The sequence below is a fragment of the Panthera leo genome, chromosome B2, assembly GCF_018350215.1.
Source record: "Panthera leo isolate Ple1 chromosome B2, P.leo_Ple1_pat1.1, whole genome shotgun sequence".
Lineage (NCBI taxonomy): Eukaryota > Metazoa > Chordata > Mammalia > Carnivora > Felidae > Panthera > Panthera leo.
This window is the reverse complement of record NC_056683.1, coordinates 34,004,937-34,023,597: the sequence shown is the minus strand read 5'-3', so window position 1 is coordinate 34,023,597 and position 18,661 is coordinate 34,004,937. Positions and strand designations below refer to the sequence as shown.

At 39.9% G+C, this 18,661-nt stretch overlaps 1 protein-coding gene across 5 annotated transcripts in view; it reads left to right on the top strand.

Moving 5' to 3' along the window:
- Nucleotides 1–18,661, top strand: part of FKBP5 (FKBP prolyl isomerase 5) — a 119,563-nt gene that overhangs the window by 76,042 nt on the left and 24,860 nt on the right. For all 5 annotated transcript variants that reach the window (XM_042938550.1, XM_042938551.1, XM_042938549.1 and 2 more), the window contains 2 exons: nt 3,931–4,073; nt 5,038–5,152. In XM_042938550.1, the coding sequence (XP_042794484.1) occupies nt 3,931–4,073; nt 5,038–5,152 (258 nt within the window). The remainder of the gene's footprint in view (nt 1–3,930; nt 4,074–5,037; nt 5,153–18,661) is intronic.

The following is an 18,661-nucleotide window of genomic DNA, read 5'->3' as shown; positions in this document are numbered from 1 at the left end:
TCATCACAACAGGGGGAAGTACTTTTTAAGAAGAGTCCCTGGGGGCACCTGGGTCGTTCAGTGGGTTGAGCATCTGATTTGTGACTGGCTCAGGTCACGGTCTCACAGTTCGTGAGTTCTAGCCCCGTGTCGGGCTCGCACTGACAGTGTGAAACCTGCTTAAGACTCTTTTCTCTCTCCCTCTCTCTCTGCCCCTTTCCTGTTCACACCTACATTCGTGCTCTCTTTCTCTCTCAAAATAAACAAATAAGTTAAAAAAAAAAAAAGTCCCTGGATTGACTATTTTAGAAACATATACCTGTGGTCATACCAGTCTGGCTCTTTGCTAATGTGTTTTCATTCAGTATTAAGAATTCAATGTAAGAGAAGCTTTATGTTCTAAATGAGAAGAAAAGCAAAGGCACAGGCATGGATTTTTTAGGTCAAGGCTCCTATAGATTTAATCCACAGGCTAATGTTTCCAACTTCTAGGCATAGAGTAGATCTTATCAATGAATTGGGCTTTTGTTGATTGCTCTAACCCCCATCCAAAAGCAAAAAGCCCCTTGTTTATACTTTGTTGGTGTTTACCATTGCTTCGTTTAAAGCAAAAACAAAAACAGTGCACTTATCATTTTCTTCCACTAGCCATACTACATTGCACCTTCCTTGGAAGGAAGAAGGGAATGGCCATCTTTGTATTCTTAATAGCTGGACCTTTGTTCCTCAGTAGTTGGCTAAATAACTTGAAAAAATGTACATAGTCCCCCCTCATCCCTCCCCCCCACACACAATATAAAGATTTCCTGGACAAGTATGTCTTAAAATACCAGAGTTGATAGTAAAGAAAAAAATGTTCCTCAAGGGCCCACTCCAAGCATCAGTGACAGGAAAGCAACCTATCAACAGCAGACTTTACATTTCACCTGATGATTCTGGACTGTTTTCACAATAGAACCATGTGTGAGCATATAAATTGACATAGCTGGGGCACTTGGGTGGCTCAGTTGGTTAAGCATCTGACTTTGGCTCAGGTCATGATCTCACAGTTTGTGAGTTGGAGCCCTGCGTCGGGCTCTCTGCTGTCAGCACAGAGCCTGGAGCCTGCTTCAGATCCTCAGTCTCCTTCTTTCTGCCCCACTTGCAAGTGCTCTTTCTCAAAAATAAACATTTTTTAAAAATAAAAATAAATCGATGCAGCCATTTTAGAAGGGCAGTTGGGCAACGTCCGTCAAATTGAAAGTGCACATCACCATTGCATTTCTAGAATATTCTCCAAATATTCTCACACAAAGTAGACAATCCTGTATGGACACATATCCTTATTTAGACTGCTGTTAATATGTTTCTCAGTAGAGTGACTGGAATATCATGCTGTCATTTAGAATGAACTAGATCTCATTTAATAATTGTATTAAAGTTGTACAAATATTTGTATATTTGTATTTATGATGATGATGATGATAATGATGGCTGTTCTTTCATTATTTGTTTATTTTTATTTCTAGAAGTAGGCTGTACACCCAACGTGGGGCTTGAACTCCTGTTCCTAAGGTCAAAAGTCACGTGCTCTACCAACTGAGCCAGCCAGGTGCCTGAATAATGACAGCTGTTCTTAAGTATATATCATATGCCAGTCACCATGTCATGCATTTGACAGATTTTATCTAACAATTCTCATAACTATGGCAGGCACGGTTATTATCTACATTTTGCAGATGAGAGACTGAGGCACAGAGATTAAATAATTTATACATTACTTATAAGGGACAGACCTGGTATTTGAATCCAGGTAGTCTGTGGTTAAAACAGTCTATATTTTTAACCTCTAAAATGCATATCCTAAAAATAATGCATATCCTCCTTTCTGCTGATGGAAAGAGATCAAGATATATATTGAATAAAAAGCAGAATTAAATGCATGGTATGCTGTACAGCATGCACCAGAAGGGTATAAAAGGAACAACAAACAGTGTCTTCTTACAAGGAGGGAATGGATGCCCTTTTACTTTGTTTTTTCTCTTGTGTGTGATTGAATAATAGGCATGTATAACTTAAACATTTTTAACTACAGTAAGTATCTGATCTTTTGAAAAATTATAATACTTAAGACAAGCTGTAGTCCTGAGTCAGGAATGTTCTATCCATCCCTACTTACCTACTTTAGTATAGAATTCGTCTTATTCTAATATCCTACCACAGTTCAAGATGATAGCTTTCTTCAAAATTCACTTTCAGGGGCGCCTGTGTGGCTCAGTCGGTTAAGTATCTGACTTTGGCTCGGTCATGATCTCGTGGTTCGTGGGTTTGAGCTCCACATCAGGCTCTGCACTACAGTGTAGAGCTTGCTTGGGATTCTCTCTCCTCCTCTCCTCCCCTCTCCTCCCCTCCCCCCTCCTCCCCCCTCCTCCCCCCTCCTCCTCCCTCCTCCCCCCTCCTCCTCCCTCCTCCCCCCTCCTCCTCCCTCCTCCCCCCTCCTCCCCCTCCTCCCACTCCCCCTTCCCCCTGCTTTTCCCCTGCTCTTATACACTGTCTCACTCTCAAATAAATAAACTTTTAAAAAATTCACTTCTGCTGGGATTTATTGTTTACCTGATCCTGCTGTTAGTACTTACGTTTTTGATTGACATAGTACCTCATTTTTGTATTTTACCTCTTTAAATCACCTACATTTTTTGTTTCCCAAAGGATTTGAGACTGATTATTGTAAGATATAATTACAATTATGTACACTAGAATAGTTTACAGTTGAGGAGTAAAGTCAACTTTTAGTTTCCTGGAAGTAGGAAAAAAAATTCTGAGTTCAGTAGTTCTTGTGATTTGACAAAAGGACACATAACCATTTTGTTTAAAAACAAAACAAAAATATTTTTTTTCTTTTTCTAAATTTGGAGATCTCTTTCATGGGCCCTTTTATGCAATTTATACTTTAACAGTTGTTTTGTTGTTTTTGTCTACTCAACTGAATTATAAGCTTCCTTAGGACAAATTCCATTTCATTCCATACTATTTTTGTTCTATCTGTACCTAGAAAACACACCCTTTATTATGGTTGAAATTGTAAATTAAGCAACAGCTGCAGCCCAGCTACATTTCAAAGATTACGTTATTACCACTTTTCAAAGATTACGTTATTACCACTTTTCAAAGATTCAGTCTTTGAAACTTAGAAATTGATACTACTGTTCTCCTTCTCAGCAGGGAATCTTCTCTGGTCACCCTCAAAAATCAGTTTATTGTCTCCCTCTCTATCTGCCCCTCCCCTGCTCATGCTCGCTGGCTCTCTCTCCTTCAAAAGTAAATAAACATTAAAAAAATTTAAAGGGGGCGGGGCTCCTGGGTGTCTCAGTCAGTTAAACATCTTCCTGCTTCAGTTCAGGTCACAATCTCACAGGTTCAAGCCCTGCGTTGGGCTCTGTGCTGACAGCTCAGAGCGTGGAGCCTGATTCAGATTCTGTGTCTCCCTCGCTCTCTGCCCTTCCCCCACTCATGTTCTCTCTCTCTCTCTCTCTCTCTCTCTCTCTTTCAATAGTAAATAAACATTAAAAAAATTTTTTTAATCAATTTATTTCTTGGTTCTTTTTGAGCCCCTGCTTATTGAGTATGTAACGTAAAGGAAATTTATTCAAACTTTTGTTTTATGACAGTTAAATTTTTTTTTTTTTTTAATTTTTTTTTTTTTCAACGTTTTTTATTTATTTTTGGGACAGAGAGAGACAGAGCATGAACGGGGGAGGGGCAGAGAGAGAGGGAGACACAGAATCGGAAACAGGCTCCAGGCTCCGAGCCATCAGCCCAGAGCCTGACGCGGGGCTCGAACTCACGGACCGCGAGATCGTGACCTGGCTGAAGCCGGACGCTTAACCGACTGTGCCACCCAGGCGCCCCTATGACAGTTAAATATTTTTAAATACGGCCTATCGCTTTCAACCACCTTTTTCTTTCTCGTAGGCCAAGTTATCAAAGCATGGGACATTGGGGTGGCTACCATGAAGAAAGGAGAGATCTGCCATTTACTGTGCAAACCAGAATATGCATATGGCTCTGCTGGCAGTCTCCCCAAAATTCCCTCGAATGCAACTCTCTTTTTTGAGGTAAGTGTGCGTGTGATGTTGCCTCGTTAGCCTCTGTTCTAGTATAGTGCTGGCTCTGAAGCAACAGGCAGTGGAACAAGGAGCTAAGCTTGCTGTTGAGAATCAGATCCAACTTATTTATTTTGGAGCTTGGCTTCTTGAATTGTTTCCCACAAACCCAAGGGGTGTGTGCCAGTGCTTTCTTAGAAACGTGTTTCTGGCACTGAACGATCATATCCAAATAAACAAAAGACACCAGGCTTAAAAAGAAAGGTTCTGGTCAGTGGTGTGAGTATAACATACTCAAAGTTGACCAGAAGACAACGTTGAAAATGTGGCAGACCAGTGTTGAAATATACCTAAACCAAATGGTAAGATACTTTCATATTATACAGGTTTACAATTTGTCACCGGTCTCGCTTCTTCATTAGAAGCAGTAGGTGGTGATAACATTATTCATTCTGTGTTGAATTACATAGATCTGTCCAAGTGTGATTAAAAAATTAAGGGAGGAAATGCCTGAAATGTCATAACTGGGTAAAACAAAATAAAACCAAAAAAACAACACCTTTAGTTGGTTGTAGGTCTGATTCATAGGATTTATTTTTACATTTACAAAAGGGAATTCCACGAATCTGGGGTGGAAAGGTGGTGGCCTCTAGAGTCAGACAAAACAGTTCTGGGCAGCACCTTGTAGCTCTGGCTTTTTGCCCACAAGGCAGCTTTCCTAGTATTTCCTGTCTGTCTTTGCACTGCAACCCCACAGGATGCAGTCCTAGACATTATCGTTACGTGAAGGCTCTTTCCAGGTATTGAAAGTGCAGCGTTCTTTTTTTTCCTACTTTTCCAATAACTGAGATGCATAGATAAATATTAAAGAGTTTTATTTTGTAAAATGAAAGGAGAATCGGTTGTCCTTGTCTTTAAGTATGTTAAGCTGGCTCTGTTTGGTCTTTTCTCAGCCAAATCTTTTTTTCCTTTCTAGATTGAGCTCCTCGATTTCAAAGGAGAGGATTTATTTGAAGATGGAGGCATTATCCGAAGAATCAAACAGAAAGGAGAAGGATATTCAAACCCAAACGAAGGAGCGACAGTAGAAAGTAAGTATTGCTGTGATAGTGAATGAGTCCTTAAAATTGGTTTCCATTTACAGGGATAAAATGGAGATTTCTTTTTGAAAATCTAGAAATAAACAATTAAATATAGCTCAACTCAAGAATAGTTTTAAATTCAACATTTACTTAATAATGACTTTATTTGGTAAATATTCATCCAACACGTCTATGCTAGGTATTTACTGTACCAGCTTTGGTAGACTCAGAAGATGTAATCCTATCCATCAAGTCCAAGTCTACGGACTCCATGGTGTACCAGCAACAATGTTAGTTGCCTTATGGATTTACTCATTTATTTCTCAAAATAACCCTACGAGATAAGATTTATTATCCCCAGGTGAGAAAAGTGAGTTCAGAGAAATTGCCCCAAGGTTATAGAGTTACTGAACAGAGCAGTTGGATTGTAATGTCCTTCAGAGCTCTCAAACCTGTCTCACTGGCTTGTCTCAAGATGAAAAAGTTCATCGTTTTAGTTAGATCAAAATTGGGTAATAGTGTTCATTCCATTCTCTGTCAGGAGATCTAGGTTCATGTTTTGCTTTGCCATTTATTGGGTGACTTACAGCTATTCCATTTTTTTTACTTGCTAAACTGGGGGAAAGGATACTCCCAAGGACCGATTACTTGATCACTCTTCCAGAGCACAATGTATGGACCATGGTGCCCACTGCTTGTCACTTTGTATTGTAGTCAGTGTTTGTCCATTTCTCCGGTAGACGGCTTGAAGCCCAGAATCTTTTTAAGTCTTTTTGTTTCCAGCATTACCTACAGTGCCCTACACACACTGGGTGTTCGGTAGGTGCTTTCTGCATGGATAGATGTTTGAAAGACGCCATTCACTGAGCTTGAAGTACCGTTAAAAAGAGAGTCATGAGAAAACATAGAAAAATACTTCCATTAAGAAAACAGAGTACTTGACAATATGAACTATTATAAAAGGCCTATTTAAAATAAAGAGTTCATTGAGAACAGTAAACTAGAATGGTTGATTTTCCTATCTTTACCATTTGTATATTCTGCTTGAGATGCATGTTTCATTCCCTTGGGTCTGGCAAATTAGTTCAAATTGAGTTACTTATTTAGTTGGAAACAGTTGTAAATAGTATTACTGTACTATTGCTGTTGAAGTCTTTAGGTAGCAATCATTCCTGGTAAGTTTTAGAATACATGAAGAGGAGCTCAAATGTATAATGTTGGGAGAAATACCTAGCCCAGGAGCCAGAGACAGGATTCTAGCTTCAGCAGACTCTAACTAGCCCTTGCCTTTCTGGGCTCTTGCTTCCTTGACGATGACACAGGGGTAGACATCTCGATTTCCAAGGTCCTGTTAGCCCTGAATGTTCCATGATAGAATTCTAAATGTTTATGAAAGTGACCAGAATGATAGAACGTCATCTTCAGCACATTAACAAGTATGTAAGAAGGTTATCTGTAACAGATATTTAAATTTTTTATTATGAATATTTTCAAATATCAAAAAACCAGAGGTTTTTTTCCTATGATAGAGTAACTCCCAGATTCAGCAATTTATAATATATATTTTTAACCTGGAGGCTTTTGTCAACCAAATTAAAAAGAAAAACTTTTCCCAATTATAGGCAATGCCACAAAACTACCATTGCAGAGTTAACTTCGGGGCAGGCTAAATTAAATCCCATCTTGCTTTTGGTAGTATTTTTGGTGGGAGTCCTTATTTTTAACTTTGTTTTGAAATCATTTTCGCCTTACAGACAAATTGCGAAACTAGTACAGAGAATTCACTTATATGCTTCATCCAGCTTCCCCTAATGGTAACATCGTCCCTCACCACAGTGCTGCATTTATCAAAATCAGGAAATTAACACCAATAAAATACTATTAACTATTAGGGGTGCCTGGGTGGCTCAGTTGGTTGAGCGTCTGACTCTTGGTATTGGCTCAAGTCATGATCTCATAGTTCGTGGGATCAAGCCAGCGTCAGGCTCTGCACTGACAGAATGGAACCTGCTTGTGATTCTCTCCCTCTTTCTCTCTGCCCTTCTCCCTCTCACGTACATGTGCTTTCTCTCTCTCTTTCTCAAATAAACTTTTTTTCAACGTTTTTTTTTTTTTTTTATTATTTATTTTTGGGACAGAGAGAGACAGAGCATGAACGGGGGAGGGGCAGAGAGAGAGGGAGACACAGAATCAGAAACAGGCTCCGAGCCATCAGCCCAGAGCCTGACGCGGGGCTCGAACTCACGGACCGCGAGATCATGACCTGGCTGAAGTCGGACGCTTAACCGACTGCGCCACCCAGGCGCCCCTCAAAATAAATAAACTTTAAAAAATACTGTTAATATTATTTTACAGATCTTGTGTGAGTTTCCTCATTTGCCATACTGATGTCCTTTTCTGGTCATGGTCAGATTCAGGATCCAGTGCTATATTTTGTCCCTCTAGTAGTAGTCTCCAGTCTGTGACAATTATCAGTCTTCCTGTGTTTTTTCATGATTTTAACAGTTTTGAAGACAACTGGCCTATTTAGAATATATTTCAATTGGGTTTGTCTGATGTTCTCCACGATTAGATTGGTGTTAAGCATTTTTTTTTTTTTTTTAAATACCATGTAAGTGATGCCGTGCCTTATCAGTTCATCAATATCAGGAGGTACATGATACTGATGTTAACTTGGGTCACTTGGTTAAGGTGGGATCTGCCATGTTTCTCCTTTGTAAAGTTGCTATTTTTGCCTTACTAAGTATCTCTTTGGGAGGGATCTAACTACTAGGAGACCATGCAGGTGTCTTTTGCATCACATCTTCACACACTGATCCATGAATGTTTTTTTTTTTTTAAGTTTATTTATTTTGAGAGAGAGAGCATAAAGCGGGGTGGGTAGGGTAGAGAGAGAGAATTGGGGGGGCGGGGAGAGAATCCCAGGCAGGCTTCACATGCTGTCAGCAGGAGTTCAATCCCATGAACCATGAGATCATGACCTGAGCCAAAATCAGGAGTCGGACATTTAACTGACTGAGCCACCCAGGCGCCCCTGATCCATGAATGATATTTCCATGCAACAGTTATTACTGTAGGATTTGCCTAATGGTGATTTTTCTATTTCCACTGTTCCTTCTACAATTTAATTGGAATTCTGCCATAAGGAAGGGCTGCCTCTTCTTCCCTGTTTATTCAGTTATTTATAATAGTGTAGAGTCATTGGTATTTATTTTATTCTGTAGGTTATTATTCATTGCTACTCTTACTTTGTTGGTCAGATTGTCCCAGATTTGGCCATTGAAAGGTTCTTAACCTAGCTTTTGTGTCTTTTCAACAGACATCCTTTTTTTTTTAAATGTTTATTTTTGAGAGGTGGGGGCAGGGCGGAGAAAGGAAGACACAGAATCCAAAGTAGGCTCTAGGCTCTGATCTGTCAGCACAGAGCCCGACACGGGCCCTGAAGGAACATGTGGTCATGACCTGAACTGAAGTCAGACCTTTAACCCACTGAGCCACCCAGGCACCCCCCTCCTTTGTTTTTTAAGCACTTCCTTACTTTTAGTACAAGATGCTCTAGGCTCATTTTGTAGCTTCCCCACCCTAGGGGTGGAATCAACCATTTCTCCAAGGAGCTCTGATTTCTTTTATTAGAAAGCAGTATTTAGAAACCAAGATCTGGGTGCCGGGTATACTCACACTGTGGAACGTTATTGCTTCTTAACTTGACAGAGCTGGGAAATAGATGTACCACAGAAGGCACGTGTACACAGCTTTACGTGTTCTCTATTAGCTGTACGTGTTCTCTGTTAGTCCGTATGTCTATTAAGAGCTAGGAGCACATACTGATTGATGCCTGCAGTTCCGATCCAACACCTCATGTTCATCCTTACCTTCTCCCTTCACTTCTTTAAAACTGCTTTCTCCAGCAGTGAGAAACCTCTCTCTCCTATCCACGATGTATTTGTTTATTTGCTTAATTGTAGTTTACACAGAAAGTAGTTTCAAAGTTGCTAACCCACACCCCTGCAAAAAACATACTTCGTAAACGCAGGAAGTATTTGTGTAGAAGTTCCTGTAGTCACCAGCCTTATAGCATACATTGAAAACACTGTTTTCCAACTTAGGTTAGTTCTGTGTTCTCACTCCCTTCAGTGTGGTTATGTTATTTATTTATAACGCAGTTATGTTCATTTGTTATGTTTGGATGCCATTTAGGGTCATCCCCCCCACACTCCAGTTGCTTTTAACTATTTATTTGTGTTTGGGGTAGATGAAACAGTGCCATGGTTCTAAACTAAACAAAAAGATATACACAGAAGTGTTATTCCCCTGTCCTCTGTACTAACCGGTTCCCATTTCCCCATTATTTCCACCTTCCTTCCTGCCTACCTCCTGTAGGTCACCAGTCACATTTCTTCTTGGTTTATACTTCTTGTGTTTCTTTTGCAGAAATGAGCAGGTATCTGTATTTTTTTCTTTTATGTCCCCTTCCTTTTTGTACGGAGGGTAACATCCTATCGATGGGTTTTAAAAAAAATACTTGAATAATTATCTAACTTTGCTTTTTCTGTTTCCTAATATCTTAAAAAAGGGTAATGACTAATCTTTTGTCTCTCATCTTGTTAGATTTTACTTTCTGGTAAGTTTAGAGTAAATGGTTTATTTTTACTTTTTTCATCCAAAAGCCCTATTTGGTTTTCTGGAACAAATCAATTTTATAAAAACATATTGTATTTTCACTTACCCCTCTTTGAAACAAGTTCACTGTGTGTGGGAGGAGGACAGAAGGTTGACTTAAAAGTGGTGCCTGTCAAGGGCACCTAGGTGGCTCAGTCAGTTAAGCATCCAACTCTTGATTTAGGCTCAGTCATAATCTCATGGTTCATAAGACCGAGCCCCACGTCGGGCTCTGTGCTGACAGTGCAGAGCCTGCTTGGGATTCTCTCTCCCTGTCTCTCTGTCTTAAAATAAACAAACATTAAAAAAAAAAAAAAAAAAAAAAGTGGTGCCTGTCAGAAACCACAAGCACTTTGTTCTTTTAAAGTCTTCTCAGGTCTTTACCAGCTTGCCTTTTTTCATAGCATCGCCCGTAACACTTAGATTCAAAGCCAGGAAGAAATCTCCAAACTAAAGCCAGTCCTGCTGTGAAGAGAACAGGAGACAATGATGATCCATTACAATATATCATTATAGGGGAGCCTGGGTGCGTCAGTCGGTTGGGCGTCCAACTTTAGCTCAGATCATGGTCTCATGATTTGTGAGTTTGAGCCCCGTGTTTGGCTCTGTGCTGACAGCTTGGAGCCTGAAGCCTGCTTCGGATTCTGTGTCTCTCCCTCTCTCTGCCCCTCCCCCACTCACACTCTGCCTCTCTCCAAAAATAAATAAACATTAAAAAAATTTTTTTTAATTATAATATATCATTATAGACACAGAAGAGTTACAAAGTGTCACTTCTGTGTGAAGGTATAGTGGGTAGTCAGGGAGGGGCACACAGGCTTTGGAAGTGATAGATGAATTTTGAATCTTGGAATCACTAAGTGATATTCTTACGACTTTAGACAAGTTACTCAACAACCATGGGCATCCAGTTTTCCCATCTGTAAAACGGGAATGATCTTCTCCTATACACACACAGGTTGTCTGGACAGTTAAATGAAGAAAGGTGCTAGTACAGGATGGAAATTACATTTCTTTTTTCTACCCTCTATATTATGCTTATAGAATTGGTTTTGCTTCCTTAAAATAGATTTAAGGAAGGAAATCCTCGACTCCTCATTCTCTTATATTCTACATCCAATTCATCAGCAAATCCTTTTGGCTCTACCAGGGTTGACCTGGAACTTACGATTAATTTGCCTCTGTCTTTAACAACAGTCTTCAGATTAATTATATGTCTTCTTAGTACTAATCGTGCCTAAATCCTATTTCTCCAGGATGTTTGGTTGGTTGGTTTTTGAAGAATAAAGTTACGGAATGAATCAAAAAAGGATTTTACTCAATTGTGATCTTTTGCTTCCTTTTAATTTGTTTGTTGTGGAAGAGAGAACTTACATTAGTTGACAGGATTTATTCTTCCTCAGAGAAATGTTTACCCTCTCTTGTCAGGATCCTAATAATTGCAAATCAGTTTTTAGCTTCTGTTGTGCTTTTTCTTATGTCAATTAAGATGACCATCTTGTAATTCTTACTCAGTGTTCTTTTTCCATTAAAAAAGCCACAGGGTTCTAAGGTAGTCCAGTTGACATTGTGATGGCGACTGATGCTTTAGTCACCGTACTTTAGTTGCCAGCCATGGCTGCATTGTCACTTTTAAGCTTAGCTTTCTTAGAAATTGAATCTGACTGACATAAGCCTACCACTCCTCCTCCCCTTCCCCAAGTCACCCGTCTTACACATTTTTTGATTGTTTACTTCATTGCTTGGAGTAGACACATCCACATGTCGGCTGTATGTAGCTGTCTTGCCTCACAGTGCTTTCAACCACATCTGAGTGCAAGGATGCAGACGCTTGACAGTGTTTTCAAATGTGAGCCTTTCAGCAGAGCCGTCTGCAGAGTTCGAGTTGTGGGAGTACCCTCCCTCTTCCCTCTCACCTCTTCCTCTCCAGATCCCACTGAGTAAGATGGGAGAGGGGCTGGAGAATGACTTCAAAAAAGAGTAAGGAGGGGGTGCCTGGGTGGCTTAGTCAATTAAGCATCCAACTCTTGATTTCAGCTCAGGTCATGATCTCAGGGTTTGTGAGTTTGAGTCCCACACTGGGCCCTGCGCTGACAGCACGGAGCCTGCTTGGGATGCTCTCTGTAGCTCTCACTCTCGCTCGGTCTCTGTCCCTCCCGCACGCACGATGTTTGCTCTCTTTCACTCAAAAATAAACATAAAAAGAAAGAAATCCATAGCCATGCTGGAAAATAGGGAGAATGCAAGAAGTGGATTAGAAATTATGAAGAATTTCTGGAATATGTAAAGTAGATAAAATTGGACTGATGGAAACTAGACTCAGGGAACCCAACTCAAAACAGGTGTAGAGAAGATCTCTGCAGAGGTACATACCATTCTTCTCAACAAGCTTGGGCAGAACTCCAAGCTCACAGTCAGCTAGCTGGTGCAGGGGAGCCAAAGCAGGCTATGGGGCAATCATCTGGGTTGTTATAAAACAATATGGAACAGCTGGGCCAGTAAGCTTTAGTAACAGTACTCAACTTTGGCTGAATTTAGAATTACCTGGGGAGCTTTTAAAATCCTGATGCCCCGACCAATTAAATGAGAATCTTAACTCTCACAGGCTGGAACTCCAGGCACAAGTTTTTAAATTCCCCAGGTAATTCTCATTTGCAGCCAAGGGTTGAGAATTACTCTATAGGGTCTGGCTATGTCTTTTGCTCGCAGGCTAAGGCCTGGAAGGCCAGATTTCTAAAATAAAATAGGGATCCGACTCAGAAGACTGTGTGTCAAGATTTGGGCTAGAGGTTGAGGATATAAAGTGTCTTTGAACTGGTTTTTTTGTTTTTTTTTTTTTTTTAATGTTTGTTTATTTTTGAGAGAGAGACAGAGTGTGAGCTGGGGAGGGGCAGAGAGAGAGAGGAAGACACAGAATCCGAAGCAGGCTCCAGGCTCTGAGCTGTCAGCACAGCCCGACGTAGGGCTCGAATTCATAAGCCATCAGCTCATGACCTGAGCCAAAGTCGGACACTTAACTGACTGAGCCACCCAGGTGCCCTGAAGAGAACTTTTAAAAATACTTGTCATTATCTTTCGAGATGTTTCATGGGACATTAAGTTAATAAGTCAAAAAACCAGCTTCTGTGAAAAAGGAAAAAGAGGATAAAGTTTCTGGAAATTAAGAATATTATTGGCAAAATTGGAACTCAGAGCAAGGGCCAAAAGGCAAAATGGACAGTCCCAGAATTCTGAATTGATAATATAAAAAAGTAGTCAAGAATATCTCAGAACATAGAGCAAAAAAAAAAAAAAAAAAAAAAAAAAAAAAAACCCAAAGATACAAACGGCAAAGAAAGAAGGTAGGGATGAAAAATCAAAGCCCATTTGAATCTAATCAAACATGTGATAGAAGAAAATTTCCTAGAGAAAATAGAAGAGCCTTAAGATTGAAAGGACCTTGGGGTGCCTGGGTGGCTCAGTCGGTTAAGCATCCAACTTCAGCTCAGGTCATGATCTCATGTTCTGCGAATTCAAGCCCCATGTCAGGCTCTGTGCTGACAGCCCAGAGCCTGGAGCTTGCTTTGGCTTCTGTGTCTCCCTCTCTTTCTGCCCCTCCCCTGCTCACACTCTGTCTCTCTCAAAAATAAGAACATTAAACAAAAAAACAACTTAAAAAAAAAAAAAAAAGATTAAGAATGCCATACAACAGTAAAGAGTGCTTTTTCACCTAGGTGCATTCTGGTGAAATTTCTTAATTCCACAGCTTAAAAGGAAATTTTGAAGTGTTCCAGGGAGGAACAAGCCTTGTGCAAAGAAAGGAGAATCAGAATGACGTCAGATTTCTTAACTCATGACGCTACATACCACATGACAATGCTTTGAGCATTGTGACTATGAGTATTTTGACCCCAGAGTTCTGTATCCTCAGCCAAATCATCATTTAAGTATGAGAACAAAATCAGCTTTTGGGAATATGCAGACTCATGTCCTTTTTGAAAAATATACTATAGGATATACTAAAACATCACAAAAAACAAAACCAAGAAGTAAAGACTTCAAGGCATAAGAAACATTAGTGAGCAAAAAAGTAATTTCCATAACATGTCAGTGAAGTTGGATACATTTATCTTGAAAGATCTCTGAAATGACATAACTATAATGGTAAAAATAATAATGGCTTAACAGTCTGGAGCTAGGTTTTCTGAGTCATTTAAACAAAATGTGCAGATGGGAAGTGGAGAGGGGAGGCAAAATCATCCATAGTTTTATTCCAGGGGACGATTATGCTGATTAATTTGTTAACATTGATAAAAGTATATATACCTTTAAGTGATTTGTTTAAAATTTAATGTTAGGTGCTAGGAAGAATAGCATGTAGAACTTCCAAACCAGAACTTGTGGCTCAGTTGGTAGAGTTTGCAATACTTGATCTCAAGGTTGTAAGTTTGAGCCCCATGTTGGGTGTAGAGATTACTTAAAATAAAATCTTAAAAAAAAAATTGGGGGGCAGCTGGGTGGGTGGCTCAGTCAGTTAAGTATCCAACTTCAGCCCAGGTTATGAACTCATGGGTTCAAGCCCCATGTTGGGGCTCTGTGCTGATAGCTCAGAGTCTGGAACCTGCTTCGGATTCTGTCTCCCTCTCTCTCTGCCCCTCCTCCACTCGCACTGTGTCTCTCAAAAATAATAAACATTTAAAAAATTAAATTAAAAAAACTTTCTTTGGAGTGACGTGAAGAAATAGAAGAACAAGGAAAATTTAATCAATCTAATAAAAGTTATAAAAAAATAACAAAAGGTTATATAGAAAACCTAAAATAAGATGGTAGGAATAAAACCAATCATATCAGTATTACAAAAATATGGATGAGATAAAGTCACCTATTAAAGGCAAAAATTCTCAGAAGTTTAAAACAACAACAAAATCTAGCTATAAATGTTCTTTATAATAATATATATAATAAAATATAATAAATATCAAAAACAAAATGGTACTGAAAATTGGAAATAAAGGAATGATTTCATGTATGCACATGTTGAGATCTGATCAAACTATGAGGCTTTTTTGGTTTTGTTTTTCACATGCTTCTGAAGTATTTATGAATGTCCTGGTAAATTTTGTCCAGTAAGAAAGAGCAAATTCTTGAAACTGCTTTATTATGTGTTCTCACAAAATAACGTAGTGTGGTACTTGCTCTAAAATGGACAGTGTTTATTCTTTCAAATATCTTGAATTTATATGGCTGCTTCTAAAACAGTAGCTTCAAGTCTTCAGGTAGAGTAAAATCTTAGTAAAAAATAGTCCTTTCTGTTATTAAAAAAATACAGCCAATGGATCATTTATTTTAGAATAGTATTAAACAGGGGCACCTGGGTGGCTCAGTCAGTTAAGTGTCCGACTTCAGCTCAGGTCATGATCTCACGGTTTGCGAGTTCGAGCCCCACGTCGGGCTGTCTCTGGTGACAGCTGGAGCCTGCTTCCGATTCTGTGTCTCCCTCTCTCTCTGTCCCTCCCATGCTCATGCCATGTCTCTCAATAATAAATAAATGTTTAAAAAATAAAAAAATAATAATATTAAACAAAAGCTCCATATCAGTGAAAAATTTAAATAGCCCTTGCAAGTTGTTAAAAATAGGAGTACTAATATATTCAAAAAGGAAAATTTCTATAAGGAGTGAAAATTACTACCATGTTCCTTAATGCCCTGTTTTCAAATTAATTGTTAAATACTTACTCTCTGTCCTTGAACTGTGTGGTAGGCACTGAGGTACAAAAGAAGTTATAAGACATTGCCTTTGCCTACGTACTTAGAGTTTTATTCACACTGTGACAGCTCTGTCTGTGGAGCCATTAAGCAGTTGCTTGTACCAAAGTTCTAAAACATGTTTAATCTGGCGTAATTTACCACTAATTGCAGGAAAATAATCATAGCTAACTTCCATTTAGATCATCTATGTGTATCCACACATAGGACAATATTTTCACATCTTAGGTACCCTGACATAGGCATGAACGAATGCCAGGTGCTGGGCTAAAAGCTCTAATTCGGGCCCTGATTTGATCCTCTCCACTGTAAGGAGTAAGCTAATATTTTATTTTTTATTTTTTTTAATGTTTATTTATTTTTGAGAGAGGGAGAGAGACAGAGCGTGAGTCGGGGAAGGGCAGAAAGAGAGGGAGACACAGAATCCGAAGCAGGCTCCAAGCTCTGAGCTGTCAGAGCAGAGCCCAACGTGGGGCTTGAACTCACAGACCATGAGATCATGACCTGAGCCGAAGTCAGGCACTCAAATGACTGAGCCACACAGGCACCCCTAGTTAGCTGATATTCTTTTCCCTAATTCTGTGGATGAAACTGAGCTTCAGGTAATTGAGATGACCGTGCCCAAAGCCACAGTTGTGAAGTGGCACAATGGGACTGGCACCCAGGTCTGACGAAAGTGCTATACCTGCGTAAAGAGATGCGTGAGGAGGATGTGTGCTGGTGTGGAATTTATTGCCGTGGGTGTGCTTACTATTTAGACTAAGATCTGTAATCCATTTGCATAAGGGCTATTCTGTTCCAGTGGCCAGGGTCCACGCCCGCTCTCAGCTAGCATCTGACCCTCAGTTCTGTAAGCAGTCGTCTAGAGCTGTTTGTTCATGTCTACTAGTGTAAAACGGTGCAGAGGAGGAAGGGAGGCAGTTCGGGGGCACATTTGACCACCATGCTTGATGGGAACAGTTTCTCTTCTAATCGGTGATTAATATGCCTCTCCTGATGTTACAAATCCATCTCTGTTTCCTTATTTGCCTTTTCAGGGGGTCATTAAGAATCCAGTGTCTCTTGGATGTTCTGCTCTATTAGGCAGGCAGAGAGAAACTCATTTTGGCATGAATTAGGCAGCAGAACAAACCCTTGCCATGTGGTAGTAACCTGTCACAACCTGGTTTTCTCTGGCCAGATGACTGGTCTCGTCTAGTAGTAATGCCATTACAACATTCCCATTCAGATCCCCATGACCCAGTAATTGTTTTGGGAAGGAGTGCAAAGCTATCAGACACCAGCTACTATAATTAGAAAAGGGAAAAACAGACACTTACCAGAGCTAACGTCTTTAGGCTGGAGCATTTACAGCACCTTTTTTTTTTTTTTAAGGTTATGGAGCCTCCTTCTCAGTTTTGCTTCCTAAAATACAAATTCTACAGTTTTTGGGTTCTTGCATTCCAGTTTTTGTTACTGCAGTGCACTCTCTTTCCTTTTCCCCCCTATTTTAATCGGAGTACAAATTGCTGTCAGCACATCGAGTTCATGTGCCAGCCACATTCAGAACAGGGTGTTCTGTGCTCTTCAAAACAAAATTGCTCTAGGGCAGTAAGAGAACAATAAGTCAGAGCTCCAGTTTAAGTGATGTTTTGCAGCAGACCCGGCTTACTTGATGTGGTTACACTCGGATTGCGCAGCAAAGCTCGGGTAATTTCATTTGGTTTGACTTCATGGGGAGTTACGTAGACTTTAAGTCAAGGGAAAATGTTCCTTTTTAACTTGTGTATTTTTTTCTTTACCAAAAAAGCCCTAAGTAGAAGCATCCTGTATGTACTTTTATTCTTTTTGGGCACGTCATAGATCATTTACTTCCCGTAAATCATGCTGGTTGGAATTAGCAACAGACCTCCTGAGCCCTAGAGGCTGAGCTCCCAGTGAGTCATGATGGTTATTATTAAATATTTATTAAGTGAGTATTTGCACTAAGAGATGCAAGGTCAAAAGCAACCACAGGTCTTCCTTAGCCAGAGCTGTCACAGTTTTCTTTGGTACCAATTGTTGAGACAATTAAAAAAAAAAAAAAAAAAAAGCACTGGCTCTGTAGGAACCAGGCAGGTTTGCTTCTGTCACCGTGAAGGGGCCCGACAATGGCAGGCAGTTCATGGTGTTTCTGTGGCCCCCTGGGTGGTGTATGAGTTCTTGTCAGCAGTCTTGTAGAACTTGTCACACCAGTGTTCCAAGTTTAGAAACCAGTTAACAGAGCGATAGCCTTTGCTACTTGTAGACTTAAAGAATCAGTGGGCTGTATACCCCCTGAGTCTATGATACCTTCTCTTACTCTGACATTCCAGATTAAAAGGTAGAGGTTTGGGGGCGCCTGGGTGGCTAAGTCGGTTGAGCATCCAACTCTTGATTTGGGTTCAGGTCGTGATCCCAGGGTCATGGGCTCGAGTCCCAGGCTCTGCACTGAGCGTGGGGCCTGCTTAAGGTTCTGTCTCTTTCTTCCTCTCTCTCCCCTGCTCACATGCTCCCGTGCGCTCTCTCTCTCTCTCTTCCTAAAATCTTTTTTTTTTTAAAGGTAGTGGCTTTATAAGTACATACGAACTGGTGTATGTGTTTGTGCACATGCATGTATCAGTTTAAGATTTTAGGGTACTGTAGATAGTGTTCAGGTCCAACTTAGAAGAGTTAGATTTACCAGAAGAAAAGATTATTACATATATAAGGTAGTAAGTAAGTATAAGAGTCATTGCAGATTTTTACCTTTCTACTAGGTGGCCATAAACATTGGTTCTATCATTTATTGTCTCTCGTAGACCAGCTGCTTTCATTATAGTTTGCTTGCCTTCATTATAATTTTAACCTTTTTTTTTTTTTTTTTGGCTTGCTTGCTTCACTTATCTTTCTCAATTATGTTCACTAGTAGCCAATCTTTTTTTTCTTTTCCTAATACGATGGGTTGTGCCATGTAAAGAAAACTTCTGAAATTATTTATGTAATTTTAACATCAAGTACATGCATCAAGCTGAAAACTAGCCTAGGAAACTGACACATGAGCAGGAATCTTTTGCAGAGTCTCTGGATTTCCTGTTTTGAAAACACATTCAAACTTGATCAACCAAAAACCACAAT